The following is a 21,665-nucleotide window of genomic DNA, read 5'->3' as shown; positions in this document are numbered from 1 at the left end:
TCCTGGGAAAATCTCTGTGTTGTATGATTTCTCTGTGACCCTAGTAGGGCATATCTGCTACATATTCTTGTTTCAGAAGCCTCCAAAAATTACATTTTCTTGCACCTCAGCCTGGTCACAATGTGACCAACTTGATTTCATGGTTGTCTCTGTCAGGACACTCCACATGGAAAATCTTTTTTTGATGACCATGGTGTTAGGCATCAGGAAGATAGTCACGATTCATGTTTGGTTATTTCCCAGCGGTAAGCTTTGCAGATATACTGGAAAAGATGATTCTATTTTTATGAGATGTCTTCTCAAACATTCAGTTTCAAACTGAATTTGTGTATTCAAAGTTGTGTTTTCACCTTCCCTTTTTCATCTCTGCTGAGGGTGGAGACACATACTGGCCTTATTTCTCATAAAGTCTCACATTATTAAGTGAGAGAGGAAATAATTGCTGCTTGTAGGAAGACAGAAAAGATAGTTCCTTCTATTTTAAAAGTACTTGGTAACTGTTTAATAGAACTTTGTTCATTCAGGGCTCAGGTGCTCTCTCCACAGTGTTCACTGCATTTGGATTATGCCAGTGTCTCCTAAAAGTACTTGCAATGCAGACTAGGATGATATAAATAGTGGTTTCTGGTATTGATGAGGTTATATATTTGGTCACAGCCAAGATAACAGTGTGTATGTTGTAAACAGTGCTAATGAAAAGATAGCATTGATTTAAGTAGTGGCTTTCAAATTCTTTTGACCAAAAAATTTATTTTAACCATAGTAAGAAATTTGGGGTGGGCTAACAAGATCACTTGGGTTTTTCTGTAACAATTTGTTCCAAACAAACTTGTTGAGAAAATTAATATCATTTACATTGTAACCTAGTATACATATGTCCAGAAACAAAACTTATCCTTGCTATGGATACTGCATTCTAATAGTTTCTACTCTATTCTAATATATTTCATGCTTTTTAATGCTGGTGACAGTCCACTAACTGATTTTATAACCCACTAGTTGGTCAAGACTACAATTTGAAAGATACTGCATTAAAACATAAACTCTTATCTTTCTTCCTGTATGTCATGTATTATCTACTTAACAATGTAGCCTGTTTGGAAATCCATCTACAAGCGTTTAGGGGAACTCTTCCGGTATGGAAGAATCTAGGGTAAAAGTACTGTGTGCTTTTGTGACCCCATAAACTGTAGCCCACCAGGCTCCTCTGTCCATAAGATTTTCTAGGCAAGAATACTGGAGTGGGTTGCCATTTCCTTCTCCAGAAAAGTACTGTAGAGAAAAGAAAATCTAAATCTTCAAAGGGGAGGCTGATCAGAATTCTTAACTTGTGATAGTTTCTAGTTCTTACTGTGGAACTAGCACCTTACCCACATGGGCAAATCTTTCCATTTCTGTGCTGTTAAACAAATAAAGGAAAATGAAAGGGAGCTAAGGAAATTCTCAGGCGTCCTTCTGTCTTAGGGTGGGGGGTCAGTTCCCTTGATCACCTGTCATCTCTTCACAAAGCAGGTTACACAGTTTGCCTAGTCCCAGGAAGACTGGCCACATGGGATAGCTAAACCCTCAGAGCCCCACCTGGGAGAGAGTTTCTTCCTTGCTTACTGCCCCTCAGATTCAACCTCATAAACACATACACATACTTCTCCCATGGCCCTTCCTGTGTGAATAAGGGGAAGGGATGATGCAGTCATCACTCACAGCTGTGCTCACAGCTAGGGTCACACATAGATGTCCCCCTGTCTCTGATTCTGCAAGCATTGTGTCCCAGCATGTCACCCAGCTACCTCCTAGGTAGGCTCAGTCCTGAGCTCATGACACTTCCATTGCCAGCTAAGAGCCTGTGCCCAGAAGCATGCCTGCTGCCCCCACATCCAGGAGGATGTGGCTGTGTACATGCCCACCGTGGCCATAAGAATCAGGCTATCCATTCCCAAATAACTCCCTTGAGATTCTGAAGTTCTCTCTGACGTCTTCTATATCCCTCTTGTTGCCCTGTTCTCAGCATTAATCAAACTTTTTTAGGAAAGCAAAACACCTAAGTCATGTCTACATTGAGCAGAATTCCAGGGTCTGGAATCATGGCCACATTGTCACCACACTTGTCATGGCTACCTAGAGCTCCCAGGACTGCAGTCACACTGAGACTCAACAACAGGCTGCCGTCACTGCTGAGACTACACGACTGTTGCTATCACAGCAAAGGAATCCACTTGCCTTCCTTGGCCAGAGTTATTCCCTCAGTAGCACCTCTTCTAGAAAATCAAGAGAAAGTGCTTCTTTTTTTCTGTGGCCACCCATGTCTAGAACAATTAGGGAGACACAAAAGTGTACCCAACCCATCCCCCTACAAGGAGAATAATTTTACTGCCCAAACTTTTAAGGTGGGGTGGAGTGGGCATATGGGAACTTCATTTATCTTACTCTCCAACCCTACCTTGCAGCTTATCCAGACAGGGAAGGGAGAAGCCATCCGGATCAGGTCCATCCTGCGCTCCCTGGTTCCCACCGAGGACTTGGTTGGAATCATCAGCATCCCCTTGAAACTGCCTTCCCTGAACAAAGGTAAGGGAATGGCTGAAGACTGAGTCCTGCCAGCCTCCCCAGGGCCACCCACTCGCAGCAGGACCCTGTGTGCAGTGCAGGGGTCCTCCCTGCCTCCTACTGCAGGGCAGGCTTCACAGGAACAGGATCTTGCTCTTTTTCTGGCAGTGGGGAGTTCTCTCCTCCCAGCTCCAGCTGGCTGCTTGTCTCCTCTGCTCCTTTGGGTTGAGACTTCCCTACACCATGTCCTATAAATATGGCTTGCCGAGACCTCACTGTCTTCTAAACTCCAGTTGTCTGGAGGGAGGCTGATGGACTGGGACCAATAAGAGCTCTCTCCAAACCTCCCATCTCCTTTGCCTCTGTGCCCCCAAACTGTGCAGCCAGCTGGGGCAATGGAAGGATAGGGTCTGACTCAGGCTCCCTTGGCTATAGTGCTATGCGCCTCATGGCCATAGACCATAAAGGGTCTTCTTCCACTGCTTCTTCTGACATTGGGCATCAGTCTGTGTTAACCTTACAAAACTTATACTCTCCCCAAAACACAGAGGCTCTCCATGTCACTCCATCTGCTATCCAGTTAGTTTCCTCCTGGCTGGTGGAAAAGGTGGAAAGATAGCATGCTGCTGCTGCAGTGTTTCGCAAACTGGTGTTCTGCGAGACATTTTGGTAAAGCACGCTAATTGCTGTACATGTTAACAAGGGGTTTGGAGTCAAATAAGTTTGGGAAACCTTGGGATATACCACATTTTTCTGTCTTTACTGAGATATAATTGACACATAATGTTGTATAAGTTTAAGGTATACAGTGTGATGATTTGATATGTTTATCAAAATAAAGTAAGTAAATGCATGCTTCACCTTGCATAGTTATCATTTGTTGCTGTTATGGTAAGAACATTTAAGTTCTACTCTCAAAGTAACTCTCAAGTATACAATACAGCGTTGTTAACTATGGTCACCACGCTGTACATTAGATTCCCCCAAACTTACTCATCTTATAACTGAAAGTTTGTACCCTTTGGCCAACACCTTCCATTTCCCTCCCTTCCCCCAACATGTAGTAACCATCAGTCTACTCTCACTTTCTATGAGTTCAATTATTATGAGTTCAATGTATAAGTGAGCTCGTACAATACTTGTCTTTCTCTAACTTATTTCACTTAGCATTATATCCTCAAGGTGCATCCATGTTGCTACACACGGCAGGATTTCCTTCTTTGATAGCTAAATAGTGTTATTCTCTGTGTGTCTGTGTGTGTCCTTATGTATGTATAGACCACATTTTCTCTATCCATCTATCTGTGGACACTTAGACTATTTTTTTCTATGTGTTGGCTATTGTGAGTAATGCCACAATCAACCTAAGGATGCAGATACCTCTTGAAGATACTGATTTTGTTTCCTTTGGCTATATATCCAGAAGTGGGATTGCTGGATCATTTGGTTGTTCTGTTTGTGATTTTGGGGAAACTCGACACTTTTTCCATAGTGGCTGCACAATGTATATTCCCACCAACAACAAGAGTTCCCTTTTCTCCTTATCCTCGCCAACATTTTTTATCCCTTGTTTTTTTTTTTTTTTAATAATCTTTCTGATGGGTGTGAGGTGATATGTCCTTGTGGTTTTGATTTGCATTTCCCTGATGGTGAGTGATGTTAAGCATCTCTTCATGTATTTGTTGGCCATTTGTATGTCTTCGGAAAATATCTGTTTGTATCCCTTGCCCATTTTAAGTCAGATCATTTGTTTTTGTTGTTGAGTTTTTGAGTTCCTTATATATTTTGGGTATTAACTCCTTATTAGATATATGTTTTGCAAGTATTTTATTGCATTCTGTAAGTTGCCTTCTCATATTGCTGATTGTTTCTTTTGCTATGCAAAAACTCATGAGCTTAATTTGTCCACTTGTTGATTTTTACTTTTGGTGTCATATATCCAGAAAAATCATTGCCAAGACCCTATCAAGGATCTTACCCACAGTGTTTCTTTCTAGGAATTTTAAGTCTTTAATCTATTTCTAGTCAACTTTTGTGATAAACCTTTGTGTAAGATAGGAATCCAAATTCTCTTCATCTCTGATTTTAGACAATTTTATTATAATGTGTCTTCGAGAAGATGGTTTGGGATTGAAATTTGAGGGTGACTTATTAGCTTTATAAACTTAGATGTCCAAATATCTCCTCAGGTTTGGGAAATTCTGTCATTATGTCTTTAAGCTTTCTGCTTCTTTCTTCCTCTCTTCTCCTGGACTCCAGTGATAGGTAAATTGTTTCTCTTAATGGTATCCCTTAAACCCTGTAGACCTTCTTCATTCTTTTTTTCTGTTTGCTGAATAATTTCAAATGATTTATCTCTGAGTTCACTGATTCTTCTGCTTGGTCCAGAAGACACTCTCTGTTGAATTTTTCCATTTAGTCATTATATTCTTCAGCCCCAATATTTCTTTTCTGTTCTTTTTAATTTGTTTAATGTTTTGTTCTATCACTTTGTTGAACTCATGTTTTTGTTCTTGCTTTCTCTATATCATTAATTTGTTTATCTGGATTCTCTTGCAGCTCTCTGAGCATCTTTAGAATAACTATTTAAAAATCTTTGTCAGGCAATTCATGCATCGCTGTTTGTTTGGTTTCAGTTACTAGGCATTTACTGTATTCTTTTTGTGGAGCGTGTTTCTCTTGTTCTTCATGAGCCCTGTAGCCTTGCATAGGTATTGTGCATTTGAGGAAACAGTCACCTCTTCCAGACTCTGTGGACTGACTTTGGTAAAGAAAGACCTTCGCCTTCAGGTGGGGCTCTTCTGGTATAGGAATGTAAGGCAACTTCAGGTCCGGACAGCACATGATGTCTTGTGGCCTCGGGCCCCTGGGGTCAGCAATATTGACAACTGCACGGTCCGGTGCTGCCTGGGGTCCTCCGTGACCGACAAGGCTGTCAGCTCCCTAAGCAGTGCTTCAGGTCTAGCTGCTAGGGCCCAGGGCAGGCAGTGGTGGTGGTGGCCAGGGCCAGTGGCACACACGCTTGCAGGGACCAGCTGCAGACTCACATGTAGTGGCAAGGGCGGGGCTGGCAGCAAAGACCAGAGCCAGCTGTGGGTACACTGGCACCTGGGGAGACCCTGCTGGGTCTCACCTGGTGCATGTACAGCAGTGAAGGCCCAGAATCAGAGCTGGGCAGGCAGTGTGCGGGTGCACAGCTGGGGCGGTAACCCTGCAGCTGAAGTAGTCTAGATGGTGTCTCATGCTTGCACAATCACAGAGGCCGGGGCTGGCTGCTGGTGCAGATTTGGGGTTCTGGCTGTTCCTGGGGAACAATGGGGAGAGAGTCAGGTGACTGGGCATCTGTGAACACACAAACCCATGGGACAGAATCCTTTGAAATCTGGATTTTGTGGTGGCTGTGATGGCTTTTGGTTTCTTCAGTGGCAAAAGCTGCTGGGTCCTCAGCAAGCAGGTCACTGGGAAACACAGGATCTCCTACTGTGTGGCTGATACTGGTCACCCCTGCCCTTCTTTCTTGTTCCTAGGTGTCTCCTAGGCATCTCAGCTTTGCCAGTCTCTGGGTGGGGTGAAACCAAAGCTGGCCCTTCATGCAGTGCCCCAGAAGGCTCTGGAAACCAATCACACACCCTACTCTCAGTAACTGGCAAAAGAAACTCTTTCTAGTTGAGTTTCCTTCTTGGCACTGAGCAGGGCCAGCCTGAAGAATGCGGGCAACATGAAGCCACCCTTCCCTCCCTTTTTGTGCACTTGCTCTCAGATGTTTTATTCCACTATATTCATTGCAAGGATTGATGCTGAAGCTGAAACTCCAATATGTTGGCCACCTGATGCAAAGAGCCAGTTCACTGGAAAAGACCCTGATGATGTGAAAGATTGAGGGCAGGAGGAGACGTGGGCAACAGAGGACGAGATGGTTGGATAGCATCACCAACTCAATGGCATGAGTTTGAGGAAACTCCTGGGGATAGTGAAGGACAGGGAAGCCCAGTGTGCCTCAGTCCATGGAGTCACAAAGAGTCGGACACGACTGAGTGACTGAACAGCAAATGTTGCCGCAGTTTATTTGGTGGGGCCCTCCAAAGCCCTCCCAAAGCTGGTGTTGCCCATGGGTAGCTGATCTTTGGGGGAGATCAAGCTTGTGGTCTCCTACTCCCCCCATCTTGGTGACGTCATTCTTGAACGTATCACATTTTATAACTTCTTGAAGCCTCTGAGAAACCATGTGGTAAAGAAGATAAATGTTGAACTCAGTGTTTCCCAAACTTTTTGAACACAGAACGCTCATTAGTATCCCGTAAAAGTACTGTCTTTTAGACAGTATACTGGATATTTGAGATACTAACTCAGCCTCCCCTGTTCATAAACAGCTCCCACTAGTGCTCAGGGGAGGAGACGCAGGCAGCGTCCTGTCTGGAAGGAGTCCTCTCCTTGCTCTCCCAGAGTCCTGCATAGATGCCTGGGCTGAATTAGGTTTGGGACTGGATAGCACTAAATGTTTGCAACTCTCAGGGTGCCTTATGATGTACAGAATTTATATAAGGTGTGACTTTAGCTTGATCATTCTGGAGCTCTCTTTTCTAGTTTTTGGTCTTAACTAAACTGTAGGAGGAAGCCCTTTAGAGATCCTTTTTGTTCTCCACGTCAAGAAATTTTTTTTTTTTTTTTTTTTGCTTCATGGCACTTTCCTCACCTTATCTTTGACCCTTTTTATTAAAATAAGGTTACAATTCTTGGATGATTTCCTGATCTAAATTTCACCTAAACCAGATAATATTCACTAAATACTGAAAGAGCATGTCCTCAGTGTTGTGCTATTTAGGTTGCAATGCTTATAAGCATGACATACTTTTCAATTTAATCTGCCTTACATTTTTCTCCCTCCCTTTTTTATGCCATCATTGAACAAAGCAGTAAATCAAGCCCTGACTCCTGGCATTTGCTCACCAACCTCAAGCTCCCAATGCGATATCGCTGAGCATAGAGTTGGACAGAGAATTCACATAGCACCCTGCTGTACTGAATTTCCAACATACAAATACAATACATGTAAATAAAATCAAATATAGATTATAGTACAATAATTGGGAAGTGTTAAGCTTTGAATATTTGTCATGTTTTAAAATATATACTTAGTTACAAAGCATAATTTTAATAATGGACATATCTAATATTGGGCTCACTAAATTCCTGAAATTTTAGCAATCAACTCTTCCAAGCCAATATAAACTGACTCTAGCACATTGTATTATTTCAAAAATTCCTATTTCTTGTCAGGAGAACAAGCCATAGACAGACAAGCTCCGTGTTCCACTTGAGACTGTGGAGACAGAAAAGAGAATATGACATTCTCTGTGTTTCTTTCAGATGGATCGGTCAGTGAGCCAGATATGGCAGCCAACTTCTGCCCTGACCACAAGGCGCCCATGGTACTGTTCTTGGACCGTGTGTATGGCATCAAGGATCAAACTTTTCTGCTCCACTTGCTGGAAGTTGGATTTTTACCTGACTTAAGAGCCTCTGCCTCTCTAGATACAGTAAGTGGTTAAAATGAGAAAAGTATTATTGGAATTAGAAGTGAAGTTTCTATCTACTCCCTGATCACATATTAGTAGCTTGCTTTAAAGGGTGAGAAAATAGAGAAACAAGAAACGGAGGATCTGAATTTCCTGGTCCAGAGACTTAAATGTAGGTGAACTGGACCTGAGATATTCAATCGAGCTCCATCCAGTGCAGTGTCCTTTCCTCAGCACTGTGGTGGTGGCAGGGAGTGGTGCTATCCCGTGCATTGCAGGGTGCTTAGAATCATTCCTGCCCTCTGCTGGTACTACACACCAGTAGCACACCCCTCAAAACAATTCACCAGATGTACCCTGGGAGACAGTCACCCTCACATGAGAACCATGGCTCTATCACTTATGAAGAAGGATGGCTGGCAAGCATGATAGGCTGGAAATACTCTTCCTACTCTGACTTCTTACGTTATATGCACTGACCATCAGGAAGGATAGTCTGAAGCTCAGGGCATGACAAGGTCAAGGTAACAGGCCAAGTACAAATCCAAATTTGGCAGTCAAGTGTGAGGTAGGGTAATCCATCATCGACAGACATCAAGACAGGAGGCCCAGGAGTTCGAAAACAAGAATGCCAGGTGCTCCAGATCAGGACGAAGCAGAGAGAGAGAACACTAGAAGTTCTGGGTTTAAGGGGGAAAGACCAATGAGATCAGCTTAAGTTTTAAAACAAATATTGACCAGCTTAGGGTTGTTTTTAAATTGTATTATTATTTATTTATTTATCTAGCTGCGTTGGGTCTTTGTTGCCACATGTGGGCGACTCTCTGGTTGTGGCACCCAGGCTTCTTGTTGCCGTGACTTCTCTCGTTGTCGAGCACAGGCTTCTAGGTGCACGTGGGCTCAGCAGCTGTGGCTTGAGGGCATTAGAGCACAGGCTCAGCAGCTGTGGCTTGAGGGCGTTAGAGCACAGGCTCAGCAGCTGTGGCTTGAGGGCGTTAGAGCACAGGCTCAGCAGCTGTGGCATATGGTCTTAGCTGCTCCACTGCATGTGCTATCTTCTGTACCAGGGATCGAGCCAGTGTTCTCTGCATTGCAAGGTGGATTCTTAACCACTGGACCCTCAGGGTTGTTTTTAAAGAGCCAGTGGCATATCTTCTTGATCAGTTGTAAAGTGTCTCAAAGGCACCACCTGGTGTCCAACAGCAGTAGAAGTCTGAGCTCCGGTGAGGGGTGGTCAGCTAGCCAGTACCTTAACTGGGGTGAATTCTACTTGAACGAGTTACTCAGAAATGGATGGAGTCACCCAGAAGTGGAAAGCAGTATGAGCCCCAATCTGAATGGGCATTCCATCCCTATCTGCGGCATGGAGGTAAGAAATGGTATATCCGTGAAGGCATTAGGGGCATATGGCTGTTTTGTAAAATTAAAACAGTTAAAAGCTTCCACTGCCTTTTTTTTTTTATCTTTCTTATAAGTTCTTTGATTTAAAAAATAAAAAAAGATTAACTTGTAGGACATTTCCAGGTTTCCTGATCAAAGCGTTCACCTTGTTTATAAATCAGATAAGCAGCAAATAATCTTCTAGAATTTGGTGTTCAAATCATAGGCTTATCTACACACTAACTTCCACAAAAGAAGCTTTGTATTCAGTTTCTCAGCACATGCATTTTCATGCATTCTCTTTTGAAAACTTTTAAGCCACTGGCATCAAAGCTCTTCCTCATTTTAATAACTCTGTCTTTTAAAGAGATAAATGTGGAAGATTAGCTATTTCTTTCCATATGATTACTGCAGCTCCTAGAAGGCAAACTTTTGATAATTAATAGAAACACCCAGAAATATGGACCATTCAAAGAAAACAGTTTATCAAATCATGTTATAGGAAATGTGTTATAGATATAATGGCTGTGATCATCACAGGAAACAAGGATATTTCATCTCTGTGGGCCACAAGGTTTCTTTAGAAGTTCTTCCCTTTAAAAAAAAAAATGACAGTTAACCATGCTTTGGCTATATTTAGTGTCACTAAGTGGGCCTTCCTTAAATCCAGCCTGTCTAAATGAGCAAGAGAGAACGCTGTGAGTGATGATTACAGCTGAGTTTTAGAGAAGGCCGTAGGTTTCTATTCCATGTACACATTTTCCCATGAAGAAGTGGGTTCCCTTTAGTGATGTCTTACCCTCGTGCCAATGATCAGATTTCAGATTGCTCACAGTGCTCGTAAACTAGGTGATGGGGTCAGAGCTCCACTTTCTTCCTATGAAACTGTCACAAAATCAGTGTTTGAGTGCTTGCTGAGCCTCAACACCTTGTGGTATTGGTAGTTTAGTTGCTAAGTCGTGTCCAACTCTTGCAACTCCATGGACTGTGTAGCCTGCCAGGTTCCTCTGTCCATGGGATTCTCCAGGCAAGAAAACTGGAGTGGATTGCCATTCCTTTCTCCAGGGGATATTCCCTACCCAGGAATCGAACCCACGTCTGCATTGCACGCAGATTCGTTACCACTGAGTCACCAAGGAGCCTGTAACCATTTGGTAATCTCGAAATCACAAGAGGACAGCTTGTGAGTCTCCATAATGTGAGAAAAGAGATGGAGAACCAGAATAATATTATAAATAATAATACAGCAACTTGGAAATTGGACTTTGCAGACAACAAGGGTGTTGGGTTAGACTGGTCATCAGCTCATTTTAACAAGGGTTTGGGATTCTTCTTGAAGGAAACAGGTGTTTGTGGGCCATTCGGAATGAGTAGCACAAGTCAGCCTTTGCTTTTCTTTTGTTTATTATTTCTTTTAACCTGATTCTTTTTTTCCTTTAAGATGCAAAAGAGAAACAGGTCTCTTTAGACAGAGTAGGCAGTTGTTCAGTCTGTCACTGTGAAACACACATATGAGTACACCTCCCTGCCCTGCTGGTTGTGAGCTCAGCACAGGGGAAGCCTAGCCCTGTCCTTCCCAGGAGACTGACCAGCATCTCAATCCCCTTTTCGTAGGTTTCCCTAAGCACCACCGAGGCTGCACTGGCACTGAACAGGTACATATGTTCTGCTGTGCTCCCACTCCTCACAAGATGCGCCCCTCTCTTTGCCGGGACAGAGCACTACACTTCTTTGATTGACTCTACACTGCAGACAATATACAGGCTTTCCAAGGGACGATCCCTCACCAAAGCTCAGAGGGACACCATAGAGGAGTGTTTGCTGGCCATTTGCAAGTAAGTGCACACTCCCATGTGTTTCACTTCTGTGTATGTATCTGTGTCAGCTGCATTTAACTGTGTAACCCTAGACCTGGCGAATCTAGTCTGAGGATACGCTCAGACTCTAAGATTGTGCTGGATCCCCTACTTGCAACAGGCTCTTTCTTTGTTTTTAATGTTCTGTTGAAAAATAGTTGATTTACATTGTTGTGTTAAGTTTCAGCTGTAGAGAAAAGTGATTCAGTTGTATATATATATATATATATATATATATTCTTCTTTAGATTTTTCCACTGTAGATTATTAAAAGATATCATTCCTGTGTCATACAGTAGGTCCTTGTTGTTTATATATATATATATATTACACAAACACACACACACATGGGCATCCCAGGAGGCGCAGTTGTAAAGAATCTACCTACCATCTCCTATGTAGGAGATATGGATTTGATTCATGGGTGGAGAAGATCCCCTGGAGGAGGAAATGACAACCCACTCCAGTATTCTTGCCTGGAAAACTCCATGGACAGAGGAGCCTGGAGGGCCACAGTCCACAGGGTCACAAAGGGTCGGACATGACTGATTGAGTATGCACATGTGCATGCATGGGTGTACACACACACACACACACACACACACATGTAATAAACTCCTAATTTATCCGCAGGCTCCACAGGCTCTTTCTGATGAAGCTCGTCTCTTGCTCTGGGGCAGTGATGGGACTGACAGCTCAGGCTCTAGCCCTGAGGATCGGTAGGCCAGGAGATGAGACCGTCTCTCAGGCCTGAAGTATTCAGATTAAGAAGTGGTAAATTAGGCGGTTAGGATTACATAGTACTATATGTAAAATAACTAACAAAGACCTACTGTATAGCATACAGAATTCTACTCAATATTCTGTAATAATAGTTGTAATACATGGGAAAAGCTGAAAAAGAATATGTGTGTGTGTATATATAACTGATTCACTTTGCTGTAGACCTGAAACTAACACAACATCGTAAATCAACTATAGCAGTAGCGGTAATGTTAGTCACTTAGTAGTGTCCAATTCTTTGCAACCCCATGGACTGTAGCCTGCCAGGCTCCTCTGTTAATGGAATTCTCCAGGCAAGAATACTGGAGTGGATAGCCATTCCCTTCTCCAGGGGATCTTCCCAACCCAGGGATCAAACCCAGGCCTCCTTCATTGCAAGCAGATTCTTTACCTTCTGAGCCACCAGGGAAGCCTAAAATCAACTATACTCCAATACAAATTAAAAAAAAAAAAAAAGAACTAATGCTTTAGTTCCTAAACTAGAGCCAGAAGCAGGTTTTCCTTTCTGGGTAAGTAGACCTTCACACAGAGGCCAGACTATAAAAGCATGAGTCAAAGCAGCCCTCCTCTATGCCACATTAGACCTGAAATAAAGAAAAGGCATCTCCAGTCCCCGTGGGGAATCAAGGCAGGAGTGCTCACTGCCGCAGATGGGCAACCAGGGACAGAGTGTCAAGCCACCCAGAGACCCAGAATTGTCAGAAAACTACATCAGATTTCGTGGGGTCAAAGGAAAAAGGGCTCTTCCAATGGCGAGCCTCAGCCACACAGTCCAGGACCAGGCTCTGCTGTTTAAGCCAGTGGTTTTCCACCTCAGCTATGTATTAGAATCACCTGGATGTCCAGGCCACATCTCAGTCCCTAAAATTCAAACCTTTAGGGATGGGAGCCAGGCCCCTAGCTTGTAAAGCTCATCAGACAACTCCATGATGCAGCCAAGACTGAGAGTCACTGCTGTAGGTTGTCCTGGAGTCAAGCCCAGCAGTTTTCCCTTTAGTGGCCAACTAGGTCTGGCCCTGATTCTTGTTGAGTGGGTTGTTTCCTAGTCACACTAGAGATGACTGTGCAGTGGTGGGACTGGGGCTGCCTAGAAAAAAGCAATTGATCAGTCCGTTTAGGACATCAAATTAAAAGGCCATCTCACATTTATGTTTCAAATGTAACGTGGTCCTTCTATTTTAAATGCTTTATTGAAATTAACCTTTAAATGCCATCTCGTACGGGAAGGGAGGAGGGAGGAGGGTTCAGGATGGGGAACACGTGTATACCTATGATGGATTCATGTTGATATATGGCAAAACCAATACAATATTGTAAAGTTAAAAAATAAAATAAAATTTTTTAAGAAGTTAAAATGATATAAAGAATCAAAATAAATAAATAAATAAATGCCGTCTATCATCTAAGGCCTATAGACTTCAACTATTGAGTTGCCTGAAAAGTTTGTTCAGGTTTTCCTGTTAGACATAGAAAAACTCAAACATTTTGGCCAACCCAATACTTTTATGGGTTAAGCTATGTCATGCACAGTGCTATTTGCCTAGGATGTGGAGTGGAGGATGTGGGCCATCCACCCATGCCCCATAAAAGGGGTTTCTCTCTGAGATCCTCTACCAAAATCAGGCTCTTATACTCTGACAGCACTTCATTCATTCCAGTATCATTAGAACTGGCAGAGAAGTAAGCTTATTTGAATGCTCTTGGTCCTGGAAGGGAAACAAAGCTTGGTAAACACACTGCAGGCCTCTAGGAATGAACAGGGTGACTAAGGTTTCCACACCACCACTTCACAAGGAGAAGCAGGAGCCCCTTGACTAGTGGATATGGTTGGGCATCTACTTTTCTCCTGAGTAATGGCCAAGGGAATAAACAGTGAGTCTGCACAGAAATCCTTCCTGTCAGCATCGGTTCTATAATTGGCTGGTGGCTACGTCCATCACAGCTGTAGGTCTTGTTCAACCTTTTCCTAGGTCTGAACTCACCAGGTATCTTGGGAACCAAACCAAAAGTCCTGTCTCCCAGCATAAGCTGCTTCCTAGTTTTTTTTCTTTTTTTTTTTAAACTGATGTTAGCATATATGTTTTTAAAGAATCAGACTAGATGTTGGGAAAATTAGAATTTTGTATCAAACCAAAATTAGAGCTCACAGCCCTATTCCTATGTTCCTAGGAGCTTCTCCACTCCTCTTCTTGGCCATCTGAGCTCTAGAAACAGCAGACAAACTGATACTTAACTAGCTTTATTATTTACTACGTCAGTAGTTAATTGAGTTTGAGATTTATTTTACTCCTTGATTTTATTTGTTAGTCTAAGGTGATACTGCTAATTAGGTAAACAGTGTAAAAAAAACAATTTTATATGTTTATGATTATTACATTTAGAGATAAGATTTTACTTGCTATACATCATGATTGACATTTTCACTCCAGGGAATTTTATCGCAAGGCCAGTTCTAGCAAAATTTGTGAAACAGACGAGCTTTGTTGTCCATCTCCATTCACATCTAGCCTCCTTGTTCTAGATGCCTCTGAGGCTCTTTGTGGCATTTTAACATTCAAGATCAGAGTTATTAACTTTGCCTCCTTGTCTCTTAGGCATCTCTGGAAAGGGGCCTGTGAGCTGAACTTATGTGCCAAATTGTGTCTAAGTGTGTATTTTATCTGGGAAGAATCCAGAGCTTCCACAGGGTTTTAAAAGGTTTGGCAATCTAAAAATAATGGCTAAGTCAACCTGGTTTATCTCTTTTCTCTCAGAATTTACTTGTACCAATACCAAGGCCATGAATGCTTTGATAATTTGATATACTGTTCTCTAATTATTCAATTTGCTTTTTAAAGAAGTTTTTTTTTTTTTTTTGAGGACAAACCCTTAATCCCAAAACATGATTTCGATAATGAGAATTTCAGGTTCAGCAACTCAGAGCACCTTTCAAATCACCAGTAGGTGTCCTCAGATTCCACCTGTGCAGCTGGTCACCTCTTGCTTCTTCCTTGGCAGAGTTCAGGAGCATGGTCAGTCTGTAGAGAATTCTAAAACCACCTGGACTTTCTTTCTGTTGTATTTCTGTCATATATATTTCTTTGCCCATAGTCAGTGGCTGTATTTTGATTGAGTGTCATAGACCCTAGAACATCCTGTCACATGGTGATTAGAATTTAACCTTAAGGATCTCAAGCCGTGAGCCCCACTCTCTCTTTCTGCATTTTAACTACACTTGATTTTTAAAGTGTTTTACCATCGACTGTGGTTTTATCCATGATCTTGTGATTTAGGAGCTAAGTGTTTTGAAGCTTAGCTCTAATATATGGTTATCGCTGCTGAGTATTTCTTTCATTCTCTCTCCCTTATTTTTTTTTTCATTATATCCTTTTGTTTTTCTTATTCTGTATTGCAGTCACTTGAGGCCTTCCATGTTACAGCAACTCCTGCGACGTCTAGTTTTTGATGTGCCCCAACTCAATGAATACTGCAAAATGCCTCTTAAGGTAAACCTCTCTGTTACAGAAATAGTCTATGGCGCAGGAAACGTGCCTTGTAAAACATGATCTTCACAACGGGGGGAGCAAAATACATCTGAAATGGGTTTTACCCCTTTGACTTGATAGCAAACTGAATACAACCTCCAAAATCAAGCCCTTTCTTTTTTATGATTTATTTATTTTTAATTGGAGGATAATTGCTTTACAAGATTGTGTTGGTTTCTGCCCTACATCAATTACATGAATTAGTCACAGGTATATATATGTCCCCTCACTCTTAAACCTCCCACCCCACCCCCCTTCCTCCAAGTTGCCCTAGAGCCCTGTGGAGGGCTGTGGAATCTCTGACAACATACAAGCTCTTGTCAACATACAACATACAAGCTTCTTGAGTGTAGAGGTTGGAAAGAATAATTCTGCTGGATTCATTAACAGCTCCAATTTGCCATAATCGATTTCCACCAATTACTTGTTATTTAGCAGAGGTTAGTGAGGGGACTTGGATCTTTGTACTTTCCTGCCCTAATTAGGTTTTCAGAAGGTTTTTAATCTCAAAAAGCTTTGAAGTCCTGTGAGTCTTCATTTAGGTACAGAAAGTAAAATGTCCCTTTTCTTTTCCATACTATGTTACGCTTTTTTTCCCTTTTATAACAGATCTTTACATTTTTTTCACTTCTTTTCTCTTATTAGTAAAAAGTAAGGCCACAGAGCCCTGTTTTCATCATCTGGTTTCTGATTTTCTCACAAATTACCAACATTTTATTGCTGGTATGGCAAGCATTCCGGCCTGGGCGAGAAGACAGCAGAATCAGTCACCCACAAGGGCAGTGTTTTTCATCTCTTACCTCTGAGGCACCTGCGCTAGTTGTATATTCAAAAGGGTCAGCAGTTTCCAGCCACACCTGAAAATTCTGCCTAGTGATTTCAACAGAACTTTCCTTCTTTTCAGAAATAATCTAAGCAAAGATTTCAGGAAGTGTTTTACTGGGATAAACAGAATTCCAAGAGGCCCTTAGTCCATCCTCTTGTTCCATGCCAGGTAGAAGACAGCTTGTATGTTGTCAGAGATTCCACAGCCCTCCACGGGCTTATTCTTCTGTCTAACCCTAAAACTCTTGGTTTTCTTCTCAAAAAGTCCTTTAGATAAAAAACACAAGTTTTTACAGTTAGCTTGGCATTGCTTCCTTGGAATGCCTGTGCCGTCAGCTGAATTCTGGCTCCCAAAGAGACATCATCACTAGCACTCAGCAAGCTCACTTTTACCCCTCAGATCAGCAGGATTTTTCCTGGAGGATGTGGATTCCCCCCTGCTGGGATGGGACCTTGGCAGTGTACGTGTCCCCTCTACTAGCCACGTGGGGAACTGCTGTGACATGGCTAGACCATCAAAAGGCTCAAGGGAACGGCAGGGAAGCCAGGGGCAGGAATCAATGTGGAGAAATCTGTGGACCCACAGCCTGCTCCCTGCCCACCCCTCCTCATATCAGCATTACCAGATTTACAAGGAAAGATCTCAGAAGAAATTTTCCTCAGGCCTTACTGGCTGGAACACAAACACTTCCAGAGGGTAGCATCTTCCCAGTTGGAGTAGTAACAGTCCCTCTCCCATTTTATAGCAGCCTCTGGGGGTGATTGAGGAGGCATGAGAGTTAATGGGGCAGATTCCGTTTGGGCTGAAGCTTGTGAGGCACAAGAGCAGACCATTCCCAGTGCATCCGGGGGCCTCTCTGTAGACAGCCTAACTATTTGCATTGTTGGTTTCACTCTCCTGGTGGGTCTGTGCTGTTTTCTTCTTCCCTGTGTGCTGTCGATGCCTGCGGATCTTCTCTGCCCCACCCCACTGGTGCACACTTGTTCTCAACCTGCCAGCTTCTGACGAATCACTACGAACAGTGCTGGAAGTACTATTGTCTGCCTTCGGGCTGGGGGAGCTACGGTCTGGCCGTGGAGGAAGAGCTACATCTGACAGAGAAGCTCTTCTGGGGGATTTTTGACTCCCTCTCTCATAAGGTAATGGCAGTGCTCCTGGAACAAAGAGGCGGGTAAGGGTGGCTGGACCTCGGTGATACAAGCTGATTCCCAGTCACCCTCTGCCATGTGCCCGAAACTCTGCCAAGCACTTTGCAAGCAGATCACATGCATTATCCCAGCTACCCTGACCCTCATTTGACAGGTGGGAAATCTGTTGGTAACTTGCCAAACTCACAAAGTTAACATATAGAGAGCTACTTTCAGAGTAAATCAGAATACCTCTTGGTTCCAGGATTAATGACTTCATCCCCTTCCTTCCCTCCCCACCCACCCCCACCCCCGACCCCCATCGATGTTATATGGCCCCTGTTAGCCTGCTTTCACCAAGTTCAAGCCTAGAGAAGTCCTAGCATCTACCCTGAGGTGGGGATGTGGGATTCCCAGGAGACCCTTCAGGGGAGGAGCTGTCCGGCCCCTGGGGAGGAGAAGCTTGGGGGAGGACTAAGGGCCTCTGCATCCCCAGCCTTCCTGTGCTGTCTGATTGGAACACAGCCCCGATCTCACACGTGCTCCCCTTCCCTTAACATATATTTAGATTTGTGATGTGACCAGCTTTAGATGAAGTCAGTAACATTCAGGATGGTATGGCCGTAGATAGGTCACCAGCTTTAAAGTTTTTCAGGTTTTCATACAGAAGTCGAGAGCAGGTATACAGCTGCAGTCTGGTGTTGGTTGTGTGTATGTGCTCAGTCATGCCCGACTCTTTGAAACCCCATGAACTATACCCACCAGGTTCCCCAGTCCATGAAATTTTCTCCAGGCAAGAATACTGGAGTGACTTGCCATTCACTTCTCCAGGGGATCTTCCCAACCCAGGGACCAAACCCCCATTTCTTGCATCTGCTGCATTGGCAGGTGGATTCTTTACCACTGCGCCACCCGCACTTAAATGATCTTCACACCTGTCTTCTTTGGTCTAGTACAAGTAGATCAAAGGTTGTCCCTCACCCCACGTGTTTCAGCTGAGATTCCTTCCTGGCGAAGTTTAGGAGAGAATGGTGATACCGAGCAATCTGCTGACACTATCAGCCTGTGACCTGCATTGGCTACTGGGGGGCCCAGCCAAGCTGCTCTGCCCTCTCCAGGCACAGGCTGGATCAGTGTCTATAACCGTCTATGGCCGACAAGTTTGTAGACTTTTCTGGCCTAGTGAGAACCACTTTAACCTTTAGATATTCCTGCAAGTAGCTAATGATGAGACTGATTTAAACAGCAAATGGTGACTTGAAGGCTTTACAGATTGTTGCTTTTCTGTGACAAGGATACCTCAGTTTCCACCAGAATGCATTATAGGTCTTACATGTTCCCCATTTTGGTTAACCTGGGAAAATGCATGTGTGTGTGTGTGTGTGTGTGTTTTCCCCAGCCAATCGGTGAGTGGTTCTGCCGGTGGCTGTGGTTCTGGTGTCTGTGCTAACGTGGTTTTTGTCTTTTCTCACAGAAGTATGACCCAGATCTCTTCCGGATGGCCCTGCCCTGTCTCAGTGCAATAGCGGGGGCCCTGCCACCAGATTATTTAGATACCAGAATCTCAGCCACATTGGAGAAACAGGTCTCAGTGGACGCAGATGGCAACTTTGACCCCAAACCTATCAACACTGTGAAGTGAGTCTAGAGTCATCTCTAAGCTGGTCCTTGATTTTACCCCGTGGCTAGTGTTTCTCTTTCAGAAGAAAGCCAGAAATTTAAACTTCCTTCCCTTGTCTCCCTTCCCTTCCAACGCTGTTAATCATGTCCCTTGACACTACAAGTCACATCAGGTGCTGGATTTTGACCTCAACTCCTGAAGGTTTAATTCATCCATATCTGATTATATGTTATATTATTCTATTCTGCACTTCTTTTTGGAGGGTGGAGTTGGTTTATTTATTATAAAAAATGGATGCTCTCCACATATGTCTCCCAAGGCATTTGTAAGTATTCTGACAAATAATGCAATTACTTTATTAATGAGTTTTTTGACAAAATCTTTGCTCTTTGTGAATTAGGCCTGTACAGTACTAATAGCATCGTACATCAAAGCCCCTCCTTAAATAACACCCAGCTGAGCTCCCACAAGACTTCAGGATGTGAGGGCAGAACAGCACGGGGCGGGGTGGGGGGGGGGTGGTCCTTATTTGAGAGACTGGACCTGCTCTTTACCAATGGATGCTGGATCTTTGGAATGACTCTACAATAACTCCTTTTAATTCCTCCCACTGATTCTCCAGCATGCCTCACTAGTGGTGATTAGGCCATGGACAAAGTATTAGACAAGATCTACTCGATTTTGCCTTTGGCAATTCTGCCCCAATTATGATTATGGGTCATGGGGCATACAGGCTTCATCTCCAGCTGCATTTTCAGTGAAAAGCTCCAGACCTGCTGTGGTATGAGCAGGGAGAAGCAGGCATCCTGTGATGGACCCCTTGGACTTCTGTTTTACGGCAGTAGTTCTCAGATGAGAACCATAGTCTGAGCCCTTCTCTGGAGCTGTCAGCTTTGATAACATATAAAATTCATCTTTGGGGAAATTAAATACACATTCCATCAGCAGAACCTTGAGCTGAATGAATGGTGGGAAATAGAATTGAACCTGCTGTAGGAGAGAGGTAAGGGATGTGGTATACCTTCAGGCTGGCCAAAGGGAAGGCAGGTATTGATTTTGGAGAACTCGGCCCCATGAAAACATCATGGGCCAAAGAATGCCGAAAGGTGTGACAACATGGACGTTTTTAACATTATAAGACAGTGTGAAACTCTAGCAATTGTATGCCAATGATGACTTGTTCCACGCTAATTTGAGAACTCTGATTTCTTCAGATAGATTTCTGACATCAGAGGTTCTTTGAGTAATATGAATAATGAAGACTAACTCTGACCAAAACTTAAACAGAAAAGGACCTTATTGTAAAAAGATACAGGGTCATTATTAAAATCTAGGCAAAGGCTGACTAAGCAGGCCTCAGCAAGGACAGGAACTAAAGCAGAGTGGCCACATGGACATTCTCCAGGTGTCCCCACTGGATGCGTCACCATGAAGAGTTGCTGTCCTGGTCTCACTCAACTCAAGATTCAAATTACAAGTTCTCTGGTGGTCTAATGGTTAGGATTTTATGCACTTTTACTGCTGTGGCCTGGGTTTAGCACCTGGTCAGGGAACTGAGATCCTGCAAGCTGCACAGCATAGCCCTCCCCCCAAAAAAGATTCAAATTCCAGAGAGAATGAGTCCAGTTGGCCTCATCAGAGCCAATCCTCAATGACAGTTCACATAAGACTACACACAAGGCAGGGAGACTTGCTCCTTAAAGGGAAGCAAAGGTGTATTAGCAACAGATGGGGTAAAAGCTGTGGGGCTAACGGAAATGACAGATGTCCACTGGACTGTTGTGATTCTAGCATTTAAGCATGAATCACCAGACCTCAAAAGGTAGACAGGCACTACTTTGGATCACTAGGTACTCTAGCTACCCACTCCTACCATCCCCCGCTTGGAGTTGTGAGATGGCAGGGCAGTGTCTTTGATAAATGCATTCTCACAATCTGGCCAGGACAGGTCTGCCCCAGGCACCGAAGTGGTTCTTAGGAGCCGAGGGAACCTGGGGCAGCTGGAGGGAGGCCGCCTGAGAAGCAGAGGCTGCTGCAGAGCCGCCCTCTGATTAGCCGTGGGTGTGTCTGTGACCTGGTCCTGAATGTGCCACACTTGGAGCTCAGGAAGGTCACCGAGTCTGGTGTTCAGCTTCAAATCTGGAGTCAGCTGATTGATCACACCCAACTTCTGTCGGTTGATTGTTGGTTCTATCTTTTTGGCACATCTGGCCGAAGTGCTTGGGGAGGTAGTAATTTTATTTTTCCCCTCCTTTCACAGTTTCTCCTTGCCTGAAAAATTGGAATACATTGTCACCAAGTATGCTGAGCACTCCCATGATAGATGGGCCTGTGACAAGGTAGGGATTATCATCCAGCTGACAGTTGTCACGGGGGGTAAAAATAAGCAGCCCAAGAACATTAAAGTGTTCAGTCCAGGAAATCTGCCTGACGCGTCTAAGTGACAGACTTGCCATGCCAAGAGCATTCATTATTTTTGAGTGGCCAT

General features: G+C 43.6%; 1 protein-coding gene across 1 annotated transcript in view; it reads left to right on the top strand.

Annotated features, from left to right (window-relative positions):
• RYR3 (ryanodine receptor 3) overlaps positions 1 to 21,665 on the top strand; it is a 557,133-nt gene that overhangs the window by 430,002 nt on the left and 105,466 nt on the right. Inside the window, exons 46-52 of the mRNA XM_061430666.1 lie at positions 2,445 to 2,565; positions 7,912 to 8,081; positions 11,055 to 11,275; positions 15,474 to 15,564; positions 17,428 to 17,568; positions 19,031 to 19,194; positions 21,438 to 21,516. Coding sequence (XP_061286650.1) covers positions 2,445 to 2,565; positions 7,912 to 8,081; positions 11,055 to 11,275; positions 15,474 to 15,564; positions 17,428 to 17,568; positions 19,031 to 19,194; positions 21,438 to 21,516 — 987 coding nt within the window. The remainder of the gene's footprint in view (positions 1 to 2,444; positions 2,566 to 7,911; positions 8,082 to 11,054; positions 11,276 to 15,473; positions 15,565 to 17,427; positions 17,569 to 19,030; positions 19,195 to 21,437; positions 21,517 to 21,665) is intronic.

Source organism: Bos javanicus, chromosome 10, assembly GCF_032452875.1.
Source record: "Bos javanicus breed banteng chromosome 10, ARS-OSU_banteng_1.0, whole genome shotgun sequence".
Taxonomy (NCBI): domain Eukaryota; kingdom Metazoa; phylum Chordata; class Mammalia; order Artiodactyla; family Bovidae; genus Bos; species Bos javanicus.
Note: the sequence above shows the minus strand (reverse complement) of the source record. Positions and strands in the feature narration are given on the sequence as shown.